Source organism: Ornithorhynchus anatinus, chromosome 1 (genome assembly GCF_004115215.2).
Source record: "Ornithorhynchus anatinus isolate Pmale09 chromosome 1, mOrnAna1.pri.v4, whole genome shotgun sequence".
Classification (NCBI taxonomy): Eukaryota; Metazoa; Chordata; class Mammalia; order Monotremata; family Ornithorhynchidae; genus Ornithorhynchus; species Ornithorhynchus anatinus.
The window spans coordinates 163,948,425-163,974,249 of NC_041728.1; the positions used below are offsets into that span (position 1 = coordinate 163,948,425).

Here is a 25,825-nt window from a genome sequence, read left to right on the forward strand (position 1 = left end):
CAAAAGGGCCCATCTTGCTGCCACTTCAGGATGAATGATAATGTTGGGATATTCGGATAGGTAATGACTTCTGTGTCAGAGACCCCACTGGGAGCCTTGGACCGTAAAAGAGTAAAGTTGTTGCGTGGCTTAGTGGAAAGAACATGGGCTTGGGAGTCAGGTTGTGGGTTCTAATCCCATCTCTGTGCCTCAGTGACCTCATCTGTAAAATGGGGATGAAGACAGTAAGCCTCATGTGGGACAACCTGATGACCCTGTATCTACTCCAGCGCTTAGAACGGTGCTTGGCACATAGTAAGCACTTAAATTCCAATTATTAATTATACTGGAGGAAAAGCAAAGGTTTGCATCATGTGACAACATGAACCTGGCATTTTAGGGCCACTCCTGACCATAGGATGTTTATGGCATCCGCTAATCCTGCTCCCAGGTCCTTATGACAGCACTGTGCCCGTGCAAGTTTCCAACTGCATTTGGACTGGCTCTCAAGTTGCCAGACTTAGCTTCTTGCCCTCTCTTCCTTTCTTTTCTTCATCTGCTATCCACTCATTTCTACCCCTACACAGAAAGCGTCTGGCATCCAATTGAGCAAGTCATACCTTTCTCCCTCCTGGCATTAATAAATAATAATGATGATATTTGTTAAGCACTTACCATGTACCAAGCACTAAGTGCTGGTGGGATCTCGGGTCATCAGGTTGTCCCACGGGGGCTGTCTTAATCCCCATTTTACAGATGAGGAAACTGAGGCCCAGAGAAGTGAAGTGACCTGCCCAAAGTCACACAGCTGACAAGTGGCAGGGCTGGGATTGGAACCCATGACCTGACTCCCGAGCCCGAGCTCTGTCCACTGAGCCACGCTGCTTCACTGACACGCTGCTTTATAATCTGGTTAATCAAACCATCACCGCCTTGACATGGGTTTCTTTACCTGGCTTTTAAGGTAGGACAAGACTGCCTGTCGGCTTCACAAGCCATCGGGGTCCCAAGCCGGGGAGATTGACTATGGAAGGAAATGCCGGTGCTCTGGACTGCAGGGGCTGTAGTCCCTGGAGGGGGAAGGTGGAGGAGAGACAATCACACTGACCTGGAGGTCCACATGAGGAAGGGAGCGTCTTTTAAGACTGCCATTTCTGAATCTAGGAATGGAGAGACATTTCAAGCAAAGTCACTTGTGCTTACAAGCAGAAGTTTAAGCCTTTGAGAAGCCACTGCTGCCTCTATTGAGAAAAAGACATTTAAGGATGATGGTATATAAGCGCTTACCATATGCCAAACCCTGTTCAAAGTGCTGGGGTAGATACACTGTAATCAGGTCGTCCCACGTGGGGCTCAGTCTTCATCCCCATTTTACATATGGAGGTAACTGAGGCACAGAGAAATTAAGTGACCTGCAGAGTCACATACCTGATAAATGGGGGGAGTCAGCATTAGAACCCATGACCTGGGACTCGCAAGCTCATGCTGTTGCCCATGCTGCACCCATTGTCACTTAAACTGTCATTCCTGGATTGGGTGAAGAGATTAGGGAGGACTATGGTTTTTGGCGCATTGTCAATCACTCCTCCCTGCATTTTTCCTATACTCTACTCACTCTTCTAGATTTGTAAGCACCTTGAGCACAGGGTAAACTTGTGGAAAGGGAATGCATCTTATACTGTACTCTCCCTAGCACTTAGTACAGTCCTTAGCACACTAAGCACTCAATATAATTGAAGAATCAATAGGGATGACAACTTGTACTCCAACTGCTTAAATGCAGTGGCTCAGACTGAATATTTTCATCTTATGAAACAGAACATTGCCTCCCACTATTTGATGCTTTTGCTTTTTTTGAATCCTCTCCAACTCCACAAGCTTATTTTTGTGGCATTCAGCTGGGCAAGACTTCCAGCTGTTCAGCCATTTTCAGTTTTCAAATTTGTGTATTTGTGTACACAGGTGCCTTTCCCCAGATGGTGACCACCTCATGGGCCCAGGCCACCCCAATTTTAAAGTTATCTTGTGCTAACCCCCAGTTTCCACAAGCATTTTGTGGGCAGGGATCATGTCCAGAAAGGTCTGAACTTATTGTGGGCGGAGAATGTCCTCTCCCAAGCACTTAGTACAGTGCTTTGCACACAGTAAGTGCTCAATACAATTGTTATATCACATACTTTTCCTAGTATAATTCTCTGCACACAATACTCTGATACCTGTGAGTGATCAGTAGTGTGTGTTTAATACATCAGCAATAAGAACCCGGAAGTTGTTTTCAAGCATTTTATTTGATCAGACGACAGGTTAAGGAGGAACTTTGAAGTTCCACACGTACCTGCCAGTGACTGGTACAAGAACAAGGATATGTGCTCCAGAGATACAGCCGAATACTACGCGATACCCACCATCACACACCGAAAGTTGGAGAGCAGATACATTCACGGGATAAGCATTAAAAAGGTAGGAACATTCAGGAGATGAGCAGAGGATACCAATATTCATGCTTAGAGATAGGCACGAGATACTTGAGGCTGAGAACAGGGCCCTCCAACTGATACTAGGACCTTGTGGTCAGAAAGGCTAAAGCTTGAGTAACAGTTTGTCATAATGCAAGAAATAAGTCAAGTCCAATCACTACCTGATGAGATTAAGTCTACACAGGGTTACACCCAGCAACATGCAAGTCTGTCTCATTTCAATCTGCAGCTGGTCCCTAGAGAGCAGGTCAAACCTATGAGGGGGGTGGAAATACGCCTACTGCTACTTGGAAGCTAGAACAAGGGCTGCTCGCTAGTCTAGAGGATGAAATGGCAGCCCTTTGTCGTAAGCACCACAAGGGCCTTCGGATGCCCACCACCCAACTTTAGAGTCGAGTCCCCTGTGTTCCAAGATCCAACAGCGGGGAGGCACTAATTGGAGGCAGGGGCGGTTAGTAGTTTCTGGATTCAGACAGTTTTCATAATCAAGAGTTAGACTTGGATTCCGTCACTTTGCAGGGGAGAGTAGGGATCAATTCTGCCAGGGTCGCTTTCGAACAGTGGCTCACCAAGAGAACAGAGGCCCAGGGTCAGAGATCAGCTTGGCCGACTCGGATGTCCACTCAAGCGCAATCACTGCGTGTTTGAGAGAAGCAGTGAGCCTCTCTCGTCCCCTCCCCACTGCGGAGCTAGTACTGAGTTTTGACACATCTGAACCACTTTAACTAGGAACATACTCGAGTGCAAAGGGAAGTATTGGAGCAAGATTGTTCATCAACAGCTTACGTTATAAGTGTAGTCCTACCTATCCCAGGATCAACGTAACATCTAAAGAAGTCACAGCGACGCAAGTGCAAAGAAAACAAAACCCACCCACATTAAGTAAAAAAAAAACAAAAAAAAAAAACCCCAGCAATTCTGAAACAGTTTTAGTTTTACAATGGTTGAGTACTTGCCCACAAGGAGTGCAGATTACAAAAGCATGCTTCTGCAAGAGACTAGAGGGCGGAGAGACAATCGCAGGAAGCCGAGAATACATGTTAGATACTAACATCTTCAAGCCTTGCAGATGTCATTGCATGAAGAAAATTATGGGAAACACTGTTCCCGATAATTACGTACACCCTTAGTGTGACATATGGAGATCACTGCCTCCGATATAAACACCTTGGTAGGCAAAAGCTACCTTGTTCTTTATCCATTATGGAAGACACTGCTCCCGATAATGTGAGTTAGGTTCGTGACATAGGTACTGGAAGCTTTGCACCGATCCGAAATAGCCTGAATCGGTCTACAAGTTAAGGCCTCGCACGCGCGATTCCAGTGTCAAGTGATAGCCGTGCCCGTGGTTTCACCCCACTCAATGCTCTGTGGGCAAACCGGGGTTCACATCTGGCTGTGCTCAACACAGCACCAGTGGGGGGGAAAGTGAGCATCTTCAGTTGTTATAAGGAGCCGCCTCCCGATCTCATTACTTGACTTTTTGCTCCTCTAAGAAGCTGGAATTACGAACTAAAAAAATTCTGTGCTTGGCCAATCTCATTCCTTTGACACCGCTGACCCGTAAATTGAGACTCGATGCAAGACTTCCAGTATCCGTTCGCTTTTAATAGCAGATGCTGCTTTTATTAAAAAAACGACAGTATAACTGTCATAATTATGGAAGGCACTGCTTCCGATAATTATCTTCTATAAAAAAATGAAACACCATTTATAGTGAACTCTGTCACTGATAAATAAATAAACAAAATAAATATCTCAGTGCCAAATGATGGAAACATTTTCCTCATGAGGTTTTAACATTTTGGCCAAAGTTTGGCAAGCATGTATTTTAGGGATTTGACAAGCTGAGCAACAGGATCTGAAATAAGGTGGATAGAAAACTGGTGTGGTCCTGAGGATTTCTTCCTCTTAAGCCAAGTCTCTTTGTTGAGGGGTGGGGAAGGGGAGAGAAAGAGAAGGGAAGACTAGAAATTAAGGCAAAAAAAAAAAGTCTGGCTTCTGATCTTTTAATGACCTTTTTAAGAAACTTTTACCTCACACAATGGAGGTTACCATCATGTGGGGTTTTCAAGTTAATATACCAGCTGAGGGTCACCTATTATTTCAGACCTTGTTGGCAGGAAGAAAAGCCACGGTTTTCCTTCCGGAGTTAAACTTGCTTTTCTCTTCCATAGCTGAGACAAAACTGTCTGTTCAGAAGAGTTAAACATCTGTCATTGAGGTTCACGTTTGGTAACCCAGTATTCTGCTTAATGGCAACTGAAGAGGGAAAGAGCAGGACACAGGCCAACACTTTGTTCCCCCGGTATGGCCATCTTTTATCCCCATTCACCCTTCAGAGATCACAGTTAACCCTGGCCCTCAAGTCTGAGAAAGTCACAGGTCTTAAATTTGTAAGACTCTGCTCAAGTGTAACAGGAAAGAGGTAACTTTTGATCCTTCAGGCTGACCAGGAGAGGATAACCTTACAGATTTTTCCAAGTGATTTGATTTGAGTTCAGTATAGCAAGAATACCAGTATTAAACCAGAAGTACAATTACCTGCATTGTATGCATCTGCACTGTGCTAGGAGCAGCAGCTGCCTTGCAACATTCTTGTACCAAGATGGGCAGAAGTCAGTTATCAATCTTTTGCAGCTCTACTGGAAAAAGTGTTTCAGCTCAAAAAAAAAAAAAAAAGTAAAGTGGTTGGGGGCTGAGCTGCCCTGTTCCTGTTTTTAGCGCAGGAGTCCGCATCTCAACTAAAACTCATTATCTATGTCCCAAATATCACCGGCTAGAGCGTTAGCCACCCCCTGGATAGTCCAGGTAGCGAGGGCCAGTTGGTTTCTGAACAGGGTTTCATTGAAGGCGTCATCTTTTTTCTTCAGAAGATCCAGATGTTCTATCAGAGCTGACAGAGTATGAGAGCCCGAGCCCCAGAAGATATGACGGAAGGGAGTTTCCTTGGGCGAGACATAGGGGGAGAGAAAGTAGTATTCCACCTGGGGGGGGGGGGGGGGGGGGGGGGTGTTGGAGAGAAGGAGAGGAGACACATTAATTCCAAGTCATTGTCAGATGTGCCTGCCATTTCAAATGCTGAAGTGTCCCAAGTTAAGAGCACAGCCAGGAACTCCATTTTTCCAGAGGTGTGGTGGGGTGACGGGGCAGGGCCCAGAAGTGAGGGAGAGGAAGGTCCCAGGCCTCCTCCATTCCCACTATCCTTGCCCTGGGGCAGGCCTACTCACCCACTGTACGTGCATGCACACACAAATGACTTCCCCCGCCCTTCAAAGCCTTATTGAATTCATTCAATAGTATTTGAGTGCTTACTATGTGCAGAGCACTGTACTAACCGCTTGGAATGTATAATTTGGCAACAGAGCGAGACAATCCCTCCCCATTGACGGGCTCACAGTCTAATGGGGGAGGGTACTGAAGGTACATCTCCAAGAGGCCTTCCTTGATTAAGCCTTTTCCTTCTTTCCCTTTTGCATCATTCTGACTTGCTCTCTTTATTCATGCCCTCTCCGAGCCCCATAGCACTTAGGTCTGTCTCCCCTGATTAGACTGTGAGCCCATCACTGGGTAGGGATTGTCTCGCTCTACTGCCAAACTGTACATTCCAAGTGCTTAGTACAGTGCTCTGCACATAGTAAGTGCTCAATTCATTCATAAATACTACTGAATGAATGAATCTGTAGTTTACTTATATTAATGTCTGTCTCCCCTTCTAGACTGTAAGTTCATTGAGGGCAGGGAAGGTCTTATTACGTACTCCCTCAAGAGCCTTTAAGGCAAGTACAGTTGTCTGCACACAGTAAGGGCTCAATAAATACAATACACACACACGGCCATCACCTCCAAGTTTCCTTCTACGCTGCACCTGGCAGCAGGATGTACTAAGACTCCTTATCACTCCTGCTCAGACACAAGTCAAATAGGTACGAGAGGCTTGTGTCAAGAATTCTCCCGTCTGCATCACGTTATCTTCTTAATACCCTCCACTCTTTCATGTGTAGCTAGAGAGCTCTCATTAACCCACCTGGCTAAGTTTTGTGGTCATTTATATTTACCTTTGAGCCCTGTAGATGTTCATGTATGATCTACACCTGTTACAGGTGAACGTTTCTGCAGTTCTATTAGTATAGTCCCTTCCACCCTCAGCTAGGTGGTAAGCACCTTAAGAAGCAGGAATTATTCTGTTCCCTCAGTTTTCCTTATAGTTCCTAGGACAGCATTCTGTACACAGAGGAATTCGATCCCCACAGTTGAATGGCATGCTATTTGTGAAACTGATGGGGCCACGAATCAGCCCCAGATTACTCAATTTAAAATTGAGTGCAAGGGGCAGAGAGGGCAACCAAATAAAGTGGTACTGGGTTAAAATGAGAATGAGAGTCACACAATTATCAAATTCAAGAACCTTAAACATGCCACCCTACAGTTTGGCAATTGACAGCCACCACCTGTCCAGATGAAAGGAGTTCCCCCCACACCAGATTGTTTGAAGGCTTCATTCCTAGCAGTCCAGTTGGATAGAAAAAGGACTGTTTCTGCACAAAAAGATCAGTTTCCTCATCTTAGTTAACCAGGCATGAGTTACTCACTTTCATGATGCGGTCATTGATCAATCGGGTAATGAACTTGTTTTCACTCTCAGCATTCTGGAAGTCAGTGGTCAGGGCAGTAGTCGCCCTAACGAAGTCACCACGAGCAGAGTACAGCCACTGTAAACTCAGACCCAGGGCCTGAAGTGGAAAGAAGAAGACAGATAGATCAGTTATGAAGAAGGCTTGAAAAAGGCAAGTCCTGTTCTTAGGTTAATCCCATCTGCTTCATTTGCTAGGGTAATTCAGTTGCCCAAGTGATTTTTAGCTCAAAGCAGTAAGAGGCTCACCCATCCTGTCCTGGTAAATCAACTGCCGGTCTTCAGCACGCTTTCTACTTACTAGTTGAAGAAGAAGATCAAGACTTGTAGCACCTTACTGGTATTTATACAGAGTGTCACAGAGAACATGTGCAGACACAGATCTGTGATACTATTTCTCCACACTTCTATCAGGGCCCTGACAGCATTTTCGGCCATCAAAGCAAAGTTTCACTGTTGCCGGCCACACTAGCCCTGAACCACTTACTGGCAGTTTAAAGGCACCCTTATTTATGCAGAGATAAAGTTTTGCCACTTTGGGAAACTACCTCTGTTAATTCTGAAAGACAGTAGCAGGGTGGCAAGAACTAAGTACTTGGTCAGCATTTTGATCAGAAGCAAAGAGATAATAAATAATAATAATAATGATGGTATTTGTCAAGCACACTGGGGTAGATACAAGGTAATCAAGATGACCCATGTAGGGCTCACAGTCTCAACCCTCATTTTCCAGATGAGGTGGTAGGCACAGAGAAGCAAAGTGACTTGCCCAAGGTCACACAGGAGACAAGTAGCAGAGCCCTCATCCCCCAGGAATCGTAGAACAACAATGGGCCAAGTGGAAAGAGCCTGGGAGTCAGAGAACCTGAGTTCTAATCCCAGGTCCATCACTGCTGTTTGCTCTTAGGCAAGTCACCTCAATATGCTTCAGTTATCTGTAAAATAGGGATTAATACTGTGAGCCCCTATGGGACATGGATTGCGTCCAACCTATCTCCCCTAGCATTCAGGAGAGTGACTGGCATATAGCAAGTATTTAAAGGTCACCCCACCCCACCCCCAACAAAATAATGCCAGTCAGTGTCAAGTAAAAGCTTCTCCAACTTGTACTTCTGAGGCTCAGGGGGGGTTAGGTATGTCTCTGGCCCAATCCCCAACTTGCTTTGTCTAGGGCCAGCCAGACTTTTCTGGGGTCTCCTTACGCAAGGTAATGTATACAGAGGGTTATTATTGTGGTGGTCTCCCAGCAGTGCTGCTGTATTTTGCAGAGCATTGTATTAAGCGCTTGGGAAGTACAACTCAACAAGAGAGACAATCTATGCCCACACCAGGCTTACAGTCTAGAAGACTGCCAATGGATTGCTGTGTCACCCTGGGCAAATCACTTCACTGTTCCTCAGTTTCCTCAACAGTAAAATGGGAATGTGGGAATGTGGAACAGGGACTGTCTTTCACCCACCCCAGTACTTAGAACACTGACACAAAGTAAGTACTTCAATATCTTAAAAACAAAAAAACAAACCAAAAAAAACACATGCTGGTTCAAGGAGGGGACTCTGATCCCAATACCCTGAGGGTTTCCCAGGGCTTATGTGTCAATTGGTAGATCACCTCTTCCAGCATCGAGAGGTCTTAGGGATGTTTGAATCCTCTGGGGGAGGGGCTTAGTTACTCAACTTGACAAAGGAATCTGACCCTCAAGACACAGAGGTTAGCTTTACAAAACTTTGGCTAGCACTCACCTTGATTTCCTGTTGGAATGGAGAAAACGCCTTGATGAATTTAAGCAGCTCTTGGTTGTATCTCACATAATCCAGGTACAATTCATGGTCATGGGTGAGCCTGATCATCATCTGACCAGCTACTTCTGCAGCTGCTCGCATCAAGCTGTTCAGATTGGGGAATGACTTCAAATTATCGAGAGTATCCAGTTGAGTGCCCAAATATGGGTATTTTTTATCCTAAAATTAGAATGGCAAAATGTCTCAATATTTGCAAGAATATGAGCTTGACAGTATTGACAGCAGCTGTATTTTGGATGTATGGACACCTAGGCATGGGGCGGTGGGGAGGAGAAATCATGAAAGTTTGCTTCTACAATTAAACCAGAAGGGCAAAACTGCTCAGGTTAGAGGCTGCTAAAGCCGTGCTGTTTAGGGAAGGAGCATGGCCTATGGAAAGAGCACAAGCAGGCGAGTCAGAGGACCTAGGCTCTATTCCAAGATCCACCATTTACCTGCTTGTGTGACCTTGGGCCAGTCAGTCATTTCTCTGACTCAGTTCCCTCATCTGCAAGATGATTTTATACTTGTTCTCCCTCTTAGTCTGAGCCTCACGTGGATCCTTATCTTGTAACCCCAGTGCTTGGCACATAAGTGCTTTATGATGAAGATGGTTGTTATTACTAATAATATTCATCATCCCAGGAAAAAAAGGGTACTGGCTTTCCAGTGGAGGCAAAGTACCTAGTAATGCAGCTGAAAGTAGAAGCAGCCCACCATGCTCACTTTATGTGGTTCTACACTACAGAGAGGAAAGAAATTGCACACAGGTTTTGGGAGAAAGATTGAAAGATGCCCCCAATTTAAGCCCATTAGCTAAAGCACACTACTTCAAGGGAGTCTTACACACCTACCCCACAGAAAGAGAATGAAACAGCAGGGATTCCAGAATATGCGATGAAAGGAAATGCAGCATTATCCAAAGAAAGTGGCTCACTGCAAGAAAACCAGAATGACCAATTATAAGTTATTCAACTTCATTCCCCCACCCACCAAAACATAGACCTTCAGCCTGTAGTGATATCAGGGGCTTGTGCTCAACCTTCTTTGAAAACCTTTTATTATTCAAACTTACACATCCTTTACCCAGTCGGTGTCTCTGAAGAGAGAAGATCCACTGGGATATTTTACCTATGGATCAAAACCATAAAGTTAGCATCTCAGCTAAGTACCTTAAGTTGAACTTACCCTCACACTCCTGAAAGTGGGGCAAAACACTTTATGGTCTCTACAAATTCACTCATTCAACAGACTGAGGGCTACCAATAAAATGGTCTCTCTGCTAAAAAAAAAAAGGGTTCAATCTAATGGGGACGTATTAAGGCAGACAAGTTTTACTTTATGCCCAGGTTTCTTGCTTGGCCCTGAACTTCAGCTATTCACTTCCCCATTCCCACAAGGCCATATGTGCCTATTGACAAACTTGTTCTTCCTGTTGAGATCTTTAGGTGTTCCCTACCAAGAGCTGCTTTAAAAAGGGACTTAGGTGTATTCTATAGCTTGCAGCACATAAAAATACTCTCTGAATGTTCCGAGTCAAGAAGCTGGAGCTGCTTCACTTGTCTATCATTCAAGTGGCTTAACCCCAGACAGGAAGAGGAGTGGCTAGCCCATGCCTCTGGAAGTAACTCATGTTCTAGTGTGAATGGGCTTTCCTGAAAGGGGATTTTGACCCACTGATTCCCTAAGGCCCTAGAGCAGCTTAATAAAAAAAAGTTAGAAGATTCTGATCCTTTCCAACCCTCCCTCACAATACCTTGGATTGCCTCACACTTGTTCCTTTTACAGAACACTCTCCAGTTACACCACACACTATTTTTTCCATATTAATAAGGGGGCCCAATCCTTTCCCTCAGACAGCTCCTGAAATTGCTCAGGAAAGGCCAGTGAAGGAAGTGGGGAGACTAGATTCCCCTCCACCTACTTTTAGGTTCAGTTAGAACTTCCAATCTTCAGTTTCTAGGTCATTCTTTTCACTGACCACCCCACCCCAACATGCACCTGCTTAATGTTTGCTCTGTTATCTAGGTCTTCTGCCTGTCTGCAATGAACAGCAGGTTGACTACTATGGTCCTAGGTACTGATATTTTTTCCAAGGGAAGAACTTAGAGCATGTGCTTATTTTAAGCAGGCTACCTCCCCCCGACCACAAAAAAAAAAAAAGAGACAGCCCCCCTGCCCAAGCATAGGAGATTGAGGATTGTATTGTGAATTTTTTTTTTTAATGATATTTTTTAAGTACTTATGTGCCAGGCACCGTACTAAGTAAGCACTGATACAAGCTAATCTGGTAAACTCATTTTGTGCTGGGAACATGACTGCTAATTCTACTGAATTGTACTCCCAAGCACATAGTACAATACTTTGCACATAATAAGCTCTCACTACAATTAACAGTGTCTGTTCCTTCCCTCCATAGGGCTCATTTTAATTCTCAATTTACAGATTAGTAACTGAGGCACAGATAAGCAAAGCAACTTGCCCAAGCTTACATAGCAGCCAAGGGACAGAGCAGAGATTAGAACCTATGTCTGTTGACTTCCGGGCCTATGCTTTAACTCTTAGGCCACAGCCTTGAAAAATGAGATTGCAGAAAGGTTTTAGGCTGAGGTAATTCTCCAAGTCTCCCCAGCAGACACTCTTGGTTAAGTTCACTGTCAGGATCTGCTCTTGTCATTTGCTTTCTCTCAGCAACCCTCACTAATGGAAACAAAGTGGGGCAGAGCTCAAGATTAGAAAGCAATAGCAAAAGAACTTGCTGTTTTTGTCTGTGTCTCTCACCTAGTTCATCAGCTCTACTTCCCCACCATTACACGAACTTCTCACCTTCCCCTAAACTATTCATGGCCTTTAGAAACTCATGTCAAATCTCTAAAGGCTATCAGAGCCACATTTGTTTTTCAGTGTTGTGAATCAATCCCAGTGACTACTTGGAAAAAAATGTCAATACCACCTATCCTCCAATCCCTTTCCATCCTCCTGTTTTCTTCCCTCCTCTTGTTTCCCTTTTCTTTTGCAGGGAAGGATCTAGGGAAAATACTGGAATGATCCACTGCACCATTTTGAAAGGAGAATAGGAGTCACTAGAATTTTGCTTGTTCCTTATCATAACTTCCAAGGAGGAGTCAAAGTCTTGAGACTTATGGTTTGAAATGAACTTCTTGCCAGTTTGGCAAGTCTGTTTTCTCTGTCATAGCTATTTGCAGATTGTGTTGAGCACGTATTAGAGATTTATTTAACTGAGCTAGCAAACAGAACCACGTCATATGTTCTGAGGCCATGAGACTTACTTACCTCTTGCATAGTCTTCTCAAGCAGAGTGTACAACATAGGACTGGCAGAAACTTTGAAATTTCCATCACCTGTGAAAGGATAGAGCATTAGTCCTACTGAGCTTCCAGAGGGAATTTAGAGCAACTTTCCCATTTCATTCATTCAAAAGTATTTGAGCACTTACTATGTGCAGAGCACTGTACTATGCGCTTGGAATGTACAATTCGGCAACAGATAGAGGCAATCCCTGCCCACTGACGGGCTTACAGTCTAATCGGGGGAGACAGATTTGATTCTACCACGCATAGGAATGGCATGCCGAGTAAGAACGGCCACATGATCTAAGTCTAGGGTCTAGTTATTCACCTTAAAGAGACAAAATGAATGATGATGTGCACATGGGTCAAAGTTAAAGGGGCAAGAAAATCCAGGGGTACCTAATGTCTTTTCTGGTGTTGTATCAGGAGGATTGTTCCCCGTGCAACACTATTCTCTTTTTGGCTGAAATACTAAGTTCACTCAGTTGATACAATGCTAAACAGAATTTCACCCAGAGCTCCAAATATTCATTCTAAAACGACCTTCCTGTTGCCCCAAACAGCTTAAGGATAAAGCAGGTGGCCAACAAATACAGTCTGTAGTTGTGGACATCCATTCCGTGGAGTCTGGAAAGGATGCTGATTTCCTAAGGACACATCCTTGGTACTGACTCCAAACAGAAGAGTTGAAACATCTGGAACTTACCAACTACAGCAGAATCCAGGTTGATGTACGTGAAGGCCTTCAAGTGAAGTGTAGAAAGGTAACCCTGAATAAACAGCAAACAGTGCAAGGTAAGAGGGGGAGAGATTTCTTTTGAGGGGGCAGGGAGGGGAGAGAGAGGCAGGCTAGTATCAGACAAGGTAGATGGTGATGCCATACCTCTAGCCATTCAGTGGCACCAACAGATCCAAACTCTCCAGCACTCCAGCTGGCAAAGACAACGCTTCTTCTAGGTTTATAGCCTCCTTCCATGGAAGAGAAAAAAAATTCCAGCCTTCAGTGTAGTAGCTGCAGATGCTCACAACTTATTATGCTTTCAATTCAAAGTCTTGCAGATATAAAAGCCTTTCCCTGGCTATAGGACTCTGTAGAAAAACTAAGGGTTCCTAGTTGCTTTGTATCATAAACCGCTTGATGTGGGAAGCGGCGAGAGTTCGGCCTACATCTTACTCAGTGAATTAGTGCACTGGAAGCTAGAGTTCCACTCTTACAGCCCTGAAGTTAGACCACATAGGGAAGAGAACAAGATGGTGACAATAGAGTACCCGGGGGGGAAAGGAGAAGGGAAGGACACAGTGCCTAGTCCCAAGTTTGGCCCAAATAAAAGGAACTGTCAATCGACAAGCTGAACAGCCGCCACCCCAGCCTTGGGTGTGCAAGTCCACTGTGAGAACCTGTGCCTGATGCAAAGCCCTGACTTCACTACATGTCTTTGGCCTCACCAATTTCTGGGCAAGCTCATACCTGGGGTGCTCAAAAGTCACTATATACATACACTGTTTCCATTTCTGACTCTCTTTGGGAGGGAAAATGGGCTGACATGTCAGTTCATGATCTGCTCTAGTCCTACTTTGCTGTTTTGTTCCCCCCCCCCCCCCCAGTGTTTAAGCACTTATGTATTACATACTGTAGTAAATTCTTGGGTAGAGACAAGCTAATAAGGTTGGAGATAGGCCTAATTTACCCCTAGCCACCTGGTCTAATCACTATGAAAAGATATTACCATGAGGTGCTCATCTTTCATGGTGACAGGCTGTTCAATGGAAGGCTGGTTTGGAGCTGTCTTTTGGTTTGAAATACTGACATAACTCCTTGCCTTCCCCGTCTTAGTTGGCACTATTACCATCCCAGTCTCACATTCCTGTACCTGAGACATTACAGTGCACAGGCCTGGTAGTCAGAGGACCTGGGTTCTAATCCTGCCTACACTATTTGCCCGCTGTATGACCTCAGACAAGCCACTATGCTTCCCTAGGCCAGTTTCTTTATTCATAAAAAAGGGATTCAATGTCTGTTCTCCCTTTCTCTTGGATGCAGTTCCTGGTTCCTGGTCTGATCTGCTTATATCTACCCCAGTGTTTGGCATATAGAAAGTGCTTACAACAGTTATTCCTCCACTGCATTTCTGGAATCCACCCCTTCCTCTACCTGAATAGCCACCAACCTGGTACTTATCACATCCTGGCTTGACTGCTGCATTAATCTCCCTTGCAACCTCTGCCCCTCTATACCTCACTTTACTTTGTCTGAACTTAAAAAAAAAAAAAAAAAAGGTCACCTTACAACTTCTCCCCATGTCCATTCCTCTGCAATAAGGATCCCTGATAATAGGCTTTAACAACCCTTCACCAGCTTAGTTATCCACTTTATTTCCACTAGAACTCAGTTAACACTTTCACTCAAGCTAACCTACTCACTGGGCTTCATTCTCCCACCTCTGCCTTGCTTGTTTACCCCTTTCCTCACCCAATTCCCCTGACTGCTTGGGAACTCATTCCCTCCATATACGACAGACTACAGTTTGCCCCAACATCCAGGAAGTCTTTCCTGAGTAAGCACCCTCACCCTACCTTATATCCCTCAACAGCCCCATTACCCTCCTGCATACATAAGCATATACCTTAGAGTGCCTGGCACATAATTATTGTGGTATTTGTTAAGCACTTACTATTATTACTCCCCTAAGCTTCTGCCACGCTCTGCCTGCAGCAGCACCTCATTTAAATAAGCTTATTATTTTACCTGTTAGGACCATATCAGAGTAGGTGCGGGCAAGATTCAGCAGGAGGGATGTTCCCACACCAGACTTGGCAATTCCAGGCCCCCAGGCATCCCTCTGAGCACCTACCACAACATAACGATCTGCAGAGGAAAGACAATAGAAGCTTCAGTCTTCTGTCAACTGACCCGTTTGGTTCCTCCATTCAAGTGGCTCCTCTCTCAAGTCTACGAATGCCAGAAGCTACAAGTGGCAGGGTTGAGCAGATGCCACTGGAGCTGCTCTTTGGAGGGAGGCAGACAAGGTAACAGCACACAGATGACCTCTTTCTATTTATACTTGATATGAGCCTTTGGCTCTTCACTCCTAGACCTCCAAATGTCTCCAATTAAGGCAAAGAATCGGACCCTGTCCCTGTGCAGAAGCAGCTCAGAGATTTATGAAAATGAATTCTTATAAGGAACTGGCTGACACAAATAGCCCAGAAGCCAAGCATGGCTATGTATTCAGCTTCATATCTGCCAGGGCCATGCCCCTTGAGTAGCTTGGCTCCTACCAGCCCGCCCGAGTTCTCTAGTCCAGGTTAGCTTCTGGGAGAAGTGGGCTAAAGAGGTGGAGCCTCAGAGGGCACACCCATGGTAGAATCAATGTTTATCACCAACCCTCCAGTCCAGCAGTTGTTACTACCAGTTGCCCTGACAAATACCATCATTTCTGCCAGATTGGGGGGATATGGCCCTCCATTCACTGGCATCAACAGATTTTAAAAAAAGTCAGTGGGGTAATTTGAAGCAGAAAGTGAATCGGATATTTTAGTGGGAAAGTGCAGCAGTAGATTTTAGGAAGAGGTCTACTGGTCCTCAAGGATGATTCTCTTAATCTGAGGAATCTTTTCTGCCACCATAGAAGTATTTGGCTGTGAAGGAGTGCTATAAAAATCTTCAGGTGGACTACTCGTAAAATGCATTAATTCACCACCTGTTGCTTTGTCAAGCAACTTCTTGGAGAAATGATCTTCGGCGGTGCCTAGAGGAGGATTTCTACCATGAAATAAGGCTCCTGCCAGAAGCATCCAATCTGGATGAAGAGCATTTTAAAAAGTGGTCAAAAGGCCAGGAACAAAGTAGGAGCACAAAGCAACTCTATCGTCTGCTGCAAAAGGACCCAGTAAGTGCCCTTTATTATGGTTCCTTGTTTGTGGGGAGTTGGCAGTCTAATGGGAAACAGCAGAGTGGTCCCAGTGGAATGATGTATTATGGGGAGTCGGGAGGCCCGGGTTCCAATCCCAGCTCTGCCCTTTGCCTGCTCTGGGACCTTGGCTAAGTCACCTGTCTCTGGTTCCCCATCTGTAAGATAAGAAAACAATCCCTCCCCACTTAGGCTGGGAGTCCTGCAGGGGCTTGGTCCAGGGTAGAGACAAAGGAGCAGAACTAGGAAACACTGTGGAGAAGAGCTTACAACTTGCTCACCACGTTGTAGTCATTTCAATTAGTAAGAGCTTTACCTGGTTCATCCAAACCCTTGACAACGCCAAAGATATTATTGATTTTCTTTTCCACCATCATGTTGTTAACCACAAGTTTCACCAAATTGTCCTTTAGTGAGTTAATTTTACATGTGGGACCACCTTCCCACTGTTGAGGACACTGTTCTCCATCCATTTGTCTGCAAGTGAATTGTAGCAGGTTATGCTTTGACAGAATGTCAGCAGTTGGTCTCTTCCCACGCGGGCCAACAGCAGATTGGTTTCTCAAGTAGGGACTACCTGGCTGCATTTTAGAAGTTATGGACTTGGATGGGGGAAAAAAAAATTACATTAGGACAGAGTGGCTGATCTCAACCTTCATGGAGCAATTCTCTGGAGATGAATGCAGATACAGTAATTTTTTTTGTACCTGGATCTTTCCTTAGCTAAGAAATAATCCCCTTCACCTGAAAATTTGACACACTCCATCCCTCCCTACCCTGATATGTGGTATTTAGATTGCCAGAAGAATAACTGCAAGACACTTTGTTCTGCATCTTCAATTTTCAATCATTTAACCATAATAGTGTCTAGTGACTAACTGCCTGCAGACATAATCCTTTTGTAAAGGGAAGCAGGCCTAGTAGTCAGAGGTTCTGGCTTCTAATCCCTGCTGTGCCACTTGCTTGGTGTGACCTTGAGCAAAATCACTTTACTTTAACGATTGTTTCCTTGTCCGTAAAATATGGATTTAATAGCTGTTCTCCCTCCCTCTTGGACGGGGAGTCCCATGTGGGACAAGGGTGGTGCCAGCTTACTGTCTTTTACCAACCCTGATGTTTGGCACATAGAAAGCACTTAACGCCACAGTTACTGCTGTTAAATACAAAATTACCTCATTAGTGTTTCTGCAGCACTCCTGGAGATTGTTTGGGCAGGAATATTAGGTAGTCCTGAGGATTTGGATGGAGGAAACTGAGTATGGTTGAAAGAAGGAAAGCCAGGTGTGAAAGGGTCTCCTGTTCCTAGGTGTGCCTGAGGACAAGATCGAGTCATTACCACACTTAATCAAAGTGACTTTTAGCCAAAGAGCCAATCCATGCCCCTCAGTCCCATCAGAACTTTCCCCCATTAGTTAACTGGAAAAAAAAAGCTTGAAAACACATGTGGTTGGCAAAGACTTAATATCAGAGCCTTTAGTTTTGCCTCAACAATTTGTTAGGATGAGTACCTCCCAATCTTAACTGGAGCATGCATCCTACTTCCAGCAGAGGAGATAACGCTATTTAGACAGTGTTCAAGACCCCAGGGAGAGAGACTGTGCCAGTTTTTTTCCTTTTAACATTGTGGTTACACCAGACTTGACACCTTGGGATCAAGGCTGGATGGGAATTTGGAAAGTTACCAAGTTCATCCCTCTGCCACTATTATTTCACAACCTACACAGAGTAGCACGTACCACGTCCTTAACCCAGAGATTCCCAAATCAAGGAGCCTCAGCTGAGGAAAGGAGAAGATTGATAAGACACTGCTTCTCCTCAGGAAGCCCAGCAAGAGAAGAGCTGTAGGATCAATAAGAAGAAATAGTTCCTGCTGCCATCTTTGTGGGGAGGTTCACAGAAGTGCTTACATAAGTGGCAATTGCAGGGACATTTTTTCACCTTCTCTGACATTCTTCCAGGGACATCTCTGAGTACATGTGAGGAGTGGGTTGGAATGAGGAGTGATGGTTATAGAGAGGCATGTGACAAAGCGGTACGGCCTAGTGGAAAGATTTTTGGGGCCTGGGAGTCAGAGAACCTGGGTTCTAACCTTGGCTCTGTAATCCTGGACAAGTTACAAGTTCTGTGACTCAGTTCTCATCTGTAAAATGAGGATTAAACTGAGACCCAGATGGGAGAAGGACTGTCAGCAATTGGTTAGCTTCTATCTATCCCAGTGCTTAGTAGAGTGCCAGCCACATGGTAAGCACTTCAATACCATTTAAAAAAAGCAATATCCTTCAGGTGAAGGCTGGAATGAGAGGGAAAGCCTGTTCTAGCAGATGGCTGATTCAGAAGGTTTACAAAAGCCAGAAGATGGCTACTTATTTGAACTACACCACTCTTCGAGTTGTGGTAGAGTAAAAAGGGTTATCGTTTATCACTTACATGTCCAAAGACTGCTGCTTTAGCTTCAACAAGTGCAAAATCTTTGCGGTCTAGATATATCAGAACACCAGCTGCTTTGAAGCTCTCGGCATTAGCAACCTAAAGGAACATCAATTTGAGTTTAATTTTTCAGTCAAGGCTACTTACAAATTCCAACAGATGTCTAAAGTTGAGAATGGGCTGCAATGTTCTAAATCCAGAAGGAATGAACTGTATTAACCTTTTTCCTGCAATGCATGAAGGAAGCTTGGACTAGAGATGCATTTACCTAGACTAAATCAAGTTTGAGGGCAGCAAGTTTTAATGGTTTCTCAGTCTTCTCCAATCACAGAATGGACATCGGATCTCCCACACCCTCCTCATATGAGGTAAATGGACTGGAAAGTATTCCAGCACTTACCAAGACCTGCCGGTCTCACCTTCACAATATCTCCAAGATCCGCCCTTTCCTCTCCACCCAAACGGCTACCTTACTGATACGGGCTCTCATTATGTCCTGGCTAGACTACTGTGTCAACCTTCTCTCTGATCTCTCTTCCTCCTCTCTCGCCCCGCTCCAGTCTATTCTTCACTCCGCTGCCCAGTTCATCTTCCTGCAGAAACGCTCTGGGCATGTCACTCCCCTTCTTAAACACCTCCAGTGGTTGCCCATTGACCTCCGCTCCAAACAAAAACTCCTCACTCTAGGCTTCAAGGCTCTCCATCACCTTGCCCCTTCCTACCTCTCCTCCCTCCTCTCTTTCTACTGCCCACTCCGCACGCTCCGCTCCTCTGCCGCCCACCTTACCACCATCCCTCGGTCTCGCCTATCCCGCCGTCGACCCCTGGGCCACGTCCTCCTGCGGTCCCGGAATGCCCTCCCTCACCTCTGACAATTCTCTTCCCCTCTTCAAATCCTTAAAGCTCACCTCCTCCAAGAGGCCTTCCCAGTCTGAGCTCCCCTTCTCCCTCTACTCCCTCTACCCTCCCCTTCACTTCTCCGCAGCTAAAACCCTCTTCTCCCCACTTTCCCTCTCCTCCTCCCCACTTCCGTCCCACCCCCTCAGCACTGTACTCGTCCGCTCAACTGTATATATCTTCATCACCCTATTTATTTTGTTTGTTTATTGAGATGTACAGCACCCTGATTCTATTTAGTTGCCATTGCTTTTATGAGATGTTCTTCCCCTTGACTCTATTTATTGCCACTGTTCTTGTCTGCCCATCTCCCCCAATTAGACTGTAAGCCCGTCAAAGGGCAGGGACTGTCTCTCTGGTGCCGACTTGTACATTCCAAGTGCTTAGTTCAGTGCTCTGCACGTAGTAAGCGCTCAATAAATACTATTGAATGAATGAATGAACGTTGCCATTCAAGGCAGATTGGGTGTGCAAGGGGGGAAATCAGAGCACGTCTAAGGCTGGTTATCCCAAATTTTTCATATTCAAAGTCCCTGAACTGGCCATTAGAGAAGTATAGCATCATTCAGAGCAACCTCTTACTGCTTATGTCCTTATGACAAAGAATGTGCAATTTTCCAAGGCCATTTAGCAGAGAAAGGGAAAAATGGTTACCTCCAGCAAGTGCCAGGTGGTCTCTGCCTGCCTACTCACCTTCTCGGCAAAAGTGATGGTCCCAGCTCTGACAATAACTATTGATCCATTGATGGCAATATTTCTCTCCTTCAAAATTGCAAAGTCACTTTTAGATCCATAATTGGCATAAACTGGTTTACCCTGGGGGGAAAAAAAGGGTTATATTAGTGATTCAAGTTTAAGGGCAGGCAAAACTACTTCTCCACAACAACAGCCTACAATTGGAGATGTGGAAGTGGCTCGTGGCAGCCAGGGTAGCACAATAATAATAATGTTGGTATTTGTTAAGCGCAGAGCACTGGTCTAAGCGCTGGTGAAGACACAGGAGAATCAGGTTGTCCCACGTGGGGCTCACAGTTAATCCCCATTTTACAGATGAGGTCACTGAGGCACAGAGAAGTTAAGTGACTTGCCCATAGTCACACAGCTGACAAGTGGCAGAGCAGGGATTCGAACTCATGACCTGACTCCCAAGCCCAGACTCTTTCCCCTGAGCCACACTGCTTCTCTAGTATGTGAAATGTCAGCTCTACTCCTTGGGAAGTGACTGAGGCTTCCCAGAGGGCAAGGAATACTGCCATACTGCAATGGGGCATTGTTATGAAAACTCTTAAACATGAGTCCCTTGTTGAGACAAACCTCGGCTGATGACGGTCACCCCTGCCATAAAGAGCTGGCTCAACAGGCCTCCTCAAACTACAAGGATTTTGATTTGTCAGCTAAGATATTTGAAGAGTTGCATTCTCTAACAATGGGACCACAGGCTATAGTGAAGATGGCAGATTTCTTCAAACCATTTAACACTTACGACAGCTGTTGTATTGGCACTGTAGGCCACATAACCTTCAGGTTCCTCTAGCAATTCTTGATTCTTTCCATTAGCATTCACAAATGCTACCAAGTTCTGAGCCCCACTAAAATTGAGAGAGTATACATTTAGATCAAGCTTGATGAACAAGTCCCCCCCAAAACAAAACAAAATATTTAGTAGATCAATGGTGCTTAAGTGCTTACTGTATGCACAGCATTGTGCAAAAGACAACAGAGTAGAGACAATCCCTACCCACAAGGAGCTTAGAGTGTACTGAGGGAGATAGACATTAAAAGATTAGGGTTAGGGGAAACGGGAGCATAAGAATACCTACGCACTGCAGGGCTAGGGTGAATATCAAAGTACTTAAAGGATAGACAGCCGAGTTTAGTTGACAGAGGGGAGGGTGGATGGTGGGAGTAGAGGAGAAAGGCTTTTGGAGATGTGATCGTAGGAGGGTTTGAAAGGCAGGGGGGAAAAATAGTGGACTACCAAATGAAGGGGGAGGGAGTTCCAGGCCTGAAGGAGAACATGGACAAGGGGTCACTGGTGAGATAGACAAGATGAAGATATAGAAAGTAGGTTGGCAATAGAAGAGTGGAATGGGTGGGGAAATCATCAAGGTGGAAGGAAAAGAGCTGATTGAGTGCCTTCAAGTCAATGGTAAGGAATCTGATGTGCAGATGTAGGGCTATAATTGGAGGTTCCAGTGGGGAAGATATGGACTTAATGGTCAGAAAAAAAAATCTTCTCAAAAATATATATAACACTAGGAACACACGATAGATGGAAGTCAGCTACTTCCAAGGGGCAGGGAGATTTTCAGTTCCATCTAGTAGTATTATCCAAGTCTCAATCCCTGAGATGTTTTATTTAAAGAAGAGCCCGGTGCTTCTGAAAGAGACTTCTAGACCAAACCCAGCATACCATTCTTAACCTACCTGCCTTTAACTTGTACTTTAACATAGTGTTCATCGCTCCAGACTTTATCCAGTTTAAATTTGATGAACTCACTACGAATAAAGTGCCCAAGATTTTCATCACCTTGAGAGCCGGCTTCACGTGAAGGATACTTGAGAGAGATTTCTCTGGAAGGGAAATACAGACACTTAAAGAAAACCTAGATTTCAAATCAACACTAAGCAATTCTCCGCTGGACACGGTATGCTGGACTAAGTCCTTGGGAAAAGACAGTAAGAGGAGTGTCCAGGAACAAGGAGACCAATTTGACTTCAAATGAGGCTATGAAGTGAATCAGTGAGGGTAATTGGTTTAGAATGCTCTCAGAGAATGTTTTCCTAAAGCATTGGGATTAAGAATAATTCATCTAAGATTTGATAAAAATGGGAGTTTGGCAGAGGTACTTGCCTAGTTTTGTAGTCTAATAAGAGCTTGTTAAAATGACTCAAGTTGGTGCTTAGTTGTCTTTTTCTAAGTTTTAATTTAGGGCTGTAACACAAACATTTCAGGTCAGAGTTTGACCTTAATTGCAGTTGTTTACAGTCTTCTATTTGAAAGTGCCAGAGTTAAGACAAGCCCAGCCTCCTCTCCACCACCTCACTAAACAAATAAATCCCTACCGCTTTTCAGCAACTTCTATGGTTTCTCCATTATATTCTGCATTCATTTCACCTTGTTTAGTAATAGCAAGTGTGGGCAGTTAGTAGCTAAGGGGACAGCAGCCCTGTTTCTATGATTTATACTAGTAGGGGCTTTCCTATTCTCCCCCAGGATCTCAAGCAAGCAAGCCTTCCCACCACTCCCTTTATTTTCTTCAGATGTCTGTACTGAACCTTCCCCGACATTTAGAAAATCCACTTGCTAAGTTAGCTCCCTGATTGCATCCAAAACTCCACCTCTTCCAGAAAGCCAGTCATAATGAAGTATAATTCTGTGTTCAACATGTAGTGATTTAAAAATATTAATAATCCAGAAGTGGACATCCACCCACCCTAAAGATGGGCTAGAGTTTATTCATTCTACTTAGGAGTAGACTGTACAGTCAGGTGGGCTTAAAGTCTGCATTTGGTAGAGGTTCCACATTTAAATCAAATCCAATCCCAGTTCTCCAAATACTGGGTATCTGCCAATACGATTACAATCTGGTTAATAAAACATGGTTAATATGAAAGAATTGAAATCCTCCTCCCTACCCTTAGACGCATTTGGTCTGAAGCAGTGCCAGTTCTTTAAGTAATTCTACTTCGAGACTCTAAAAAGCTTACGTAAGGGTGTTGAGAAAGGGCTGAACATTCAATTTCTTTGACAGTATCTCTTTCAGGTCACCCCAGTATAACCTAGGTGAATATTCCAAGCCTGGTTCTTCGTAGGGAAGCTCTGCTGAAGTATCTGATGGGGTTTTCTCTGATTCTTCACCAGAATAACTTGTACAGCTACCATTTGGGTCCACTTGCTTGCAGAAGCTCAGGTAGCCAATCATAAACCCTAAAGTTAAGAAGTTGAAGGTTAAGTTTTATTCTAAGCAGAGTTTAAGCACATTTCCACATCCATTCCCTTGCCAGTTGTGATCATTTTTTGCTGAGTCTGCCGGTTTTCCCATGCCATCTTTAACCCCTGCACTGGTCAGTACATTCGCTTTCTTCCTCTAATGCCGACCTATTCATGAACCTCCAACTCACCACAGACCCGTTCCCACATCCTGCACCTACCTCCCCCTTCATGTCTGATCACTCATCTACCCTCAGACCAAAAAAAAAAAAACAAACAAAAAAAAAAACAAAAAAAAAAAACCCAAACCCTTCTCCAAGGCCTCCCCCCAACTAAAGCCCTCTTTTCCAATACTCCCATTCCCTCCTGCATCTTCCCACCCTCAGCGCCACAGCCCTCCTGTATATGCCTGTAGTTTATATTTATCTGTTTCTCACTCTAGACTTAGCAAGGGACAAGTTTATTAACTCTCAGACCATTCTCTGCCAAGCAGAGTGCTCTGCACACAGTATTACAATTAAATGCGTCTCTGAAGAGAGTAACAATGTGATGTGTGGTCAAGTGAGACCTTGGCAGGCTTTTTAGCCGGCTGAGAAGACCTTTAATAATGTTGGTATTTGTTAAGCACTTACTATGTGCAGAGCACTGTTCTAAGCGCTGGGGTAGACACAAGGGAATCAGGTTGTCCCACGTGGGGCTAACAGTCTTAATCCCCATTTTACAGATGAGGTAACTGAGGCACAGAGAAGTTAAGTGACTTGCCCGAAGTCACACAGCTGACAAGTGGCAGAGCCGGAATTCAAACCCATGGCCTATGACTCCAAAGCCTATGCTCTTTTGAGTGCCCATATGGCAGGTGGTAGAACTGCCCCATTTCTCCATTCCATTAGCTTTTAAACTTCCAGCAAATCAACTGTATGTATTGATTACTTACTGTTTGCAGAGCACAGAACTGAAGGCTTGGGAGAGCATAACAGCTGGCAGGCACATTCTGCCACAGGGCATCCTGTGTCTTAAAGCATCCTGTGGTTAGTCAGAGGAATCTATATTTAACAGAACTTTTCAGGCATCCATTCTAGATGCCACTCAAAAAAAACAACTCTTATCTCCAAGCAGATTGCTAATGAACCAAGATGTTCATCGATAAAGAGAGAGATCCCAGACATGTTAGGACAAAAGTCATGTGGGACAGGGACTGTCCTGATTTAACTTGTAGCTACCCCAGTGCTGAAACAAAACAGAAGAATAAGAGCTGTTGCATTTTAGGCCATCCATTTTCACTTACCAATCAAGAAGAAGATAGCAATAGCAATGATTCCGAAGCAGATGTTTCCAAGAACGTTTCTCCGTTTTACACCACGGGTAGTCCTGTCACCTGAGCTGTTTTCTACCCCATCTTCCTCATCTGCAGCCAGTTTCATTTCCACATGACTGCTGTCTCCATCCACTTGCCGAGCCAGGCTGAAACGGGTGTATGACAGTGGCTCTCCGCCAAACTACGGTTTGAGAAAGATTAGTAGTCACAAGTCAAACCTTTGGAATTGGCGACTATAAGGTAAAGAAGGTTTTGAGTGGCAGGGAAGAGAATCTTTTAAGTTTGGGCTGGGGAGCTTAGTGATCCAAGAAAGCCCAGCTTTAGCAGAGGCTATTAAGTTAGAAAAATTGTTTGTAAATATCCTCAAAATAGAGTCTGAATTTCTGGTCACTGAGTGACCTAGAAGGGCTTTTAGCAGAGTTAATAATTAAGCAGACTGCATGAGCTAGACTGGGAAATGTACATGGCTCTATTTCAGCCATTTCAAAAATGGACCAATAATTTGGCTTTGAAGACAACCATTTATTATTACTATATATTCACAGAGTTAATACATATATATTAGCAAGTAAATAAAAATTGTAATTTTAAAGGTCAGAAGAGACCAGCCCAGATGGAAAAACAGTATACAACTACTATCCATAAGCAGGACATTCTATGAGGTACTTGATCAATACATACACAGGGGAACTGACTGTCCCCTGCCCTCAAGGAACTTAGAATCTGTTTAGCCTAAACAAAGGCCATCTGTTCCACGCCATTTATTCACCCACCGAACAACAAGGCTGTTAACTGACCTGTCGTGATTGACAGCTCTAGTCAGAGACTTGAGAACATCAATTCTACTTAAAAGGTTTAAAGAGGCATGTTACAAAACACACATGCTCTGACTTACCAAATTGGAGAGAGCTGATCGAGCATGGTCCATCATCCTGAGCTGCTACACCAATCCAATTGCCTTGGGGGCATTAAAACAGAGGCACAGTAAGTGTCAAAATTCATTTATGTGATCCAAGACAAGTTTAATAATGTTAATAATAATGTTGGTATTTGTTAAGCGCTTACTATGTGCCAAGCACTGTTCTAAGCACTGGGGTAGACACAGGGGAATCAGGTTGTCCCACGTGGGGCTCACAGTCTTCATCCCCATTTTACAGATG

General features: G+C 44.5%; 1 protein-coding gene across 1 annotated transcript in view; it reads right to left on the reverse strand.

The window, feature by feature from the left end:
- Positions 1-2,248: 2,248 nt before the first annotated feature.
- TFRC (transferrin receptor) overlaps positions 2,249-25,825 on the reverse strand; it is a 30,672-nt gene continuing 7,095 nt past the window's right edge. Inside the window, exons 2-19 of the mRNA XM_029059230.2 lie at positions 25,561-25,623; positions 24,636-24,846; positions 23,128-23,347; positions 21,844-21,990; positions 20,900-21,005; positions 20,110-20,232; positions 18,520-18,618; positions 17,265-17,404; positions 16,409-16,569; positions 14,928-15,047; positions 13,065-13,150; positions 12,888-12,951; positions 12,165-12,232; positions 9,946-10,001; positions 9,725-9,806; positions 8,832-9,050; positions 7,049-7,189; positions 2,249-5,443 (exon numbers count right to left, since the gene is read on the reverse strand). Coding sequence (XP_028915063.1) covers positions 5,201-5,443; positions 7,049-7,189; positions 8,832-9,050; positions 9,725-9,806; positions 9,946-10,001; positions 12,165-12,232; positions 12,888-12,951; positions 13,065-13,150; positions 14,928-15,047; positions 16,409-16,569; positions 17,265-17,404; positions 18,520-18,618; positions 20,110-20,232; positions 20,900-21,005; positions 21,844-21,990; positions 23,128-23,347; positions 24,636-24,846; positions 25,561-25,596 — 2,322 coding nt within the window. The 5' untranslated portion in view covers positions 25,597-25,623 and the 3' untranslated portion in view covers positions 2,249-5,200. The remainder of the gene's footprint in view (positions 5,444-7,048; positions 7,190-8,831; positions 9,051-9,724; positions 9,807-9,945; positions 10,002-12,164; positions 12,233-12,887; positions 12,952-13,064; positions 13,151-14,927; positions 15,048-16,408; positions 16,570-17,264; positions 17,405-18,519; positions 18,619-20,109; positions 20,233-20,899; positions 21,006-21,843; positions 21,991-23,127; positions 23,348-24,635; positions 24,847-25,560; positions 25,624-25,825) is intronic.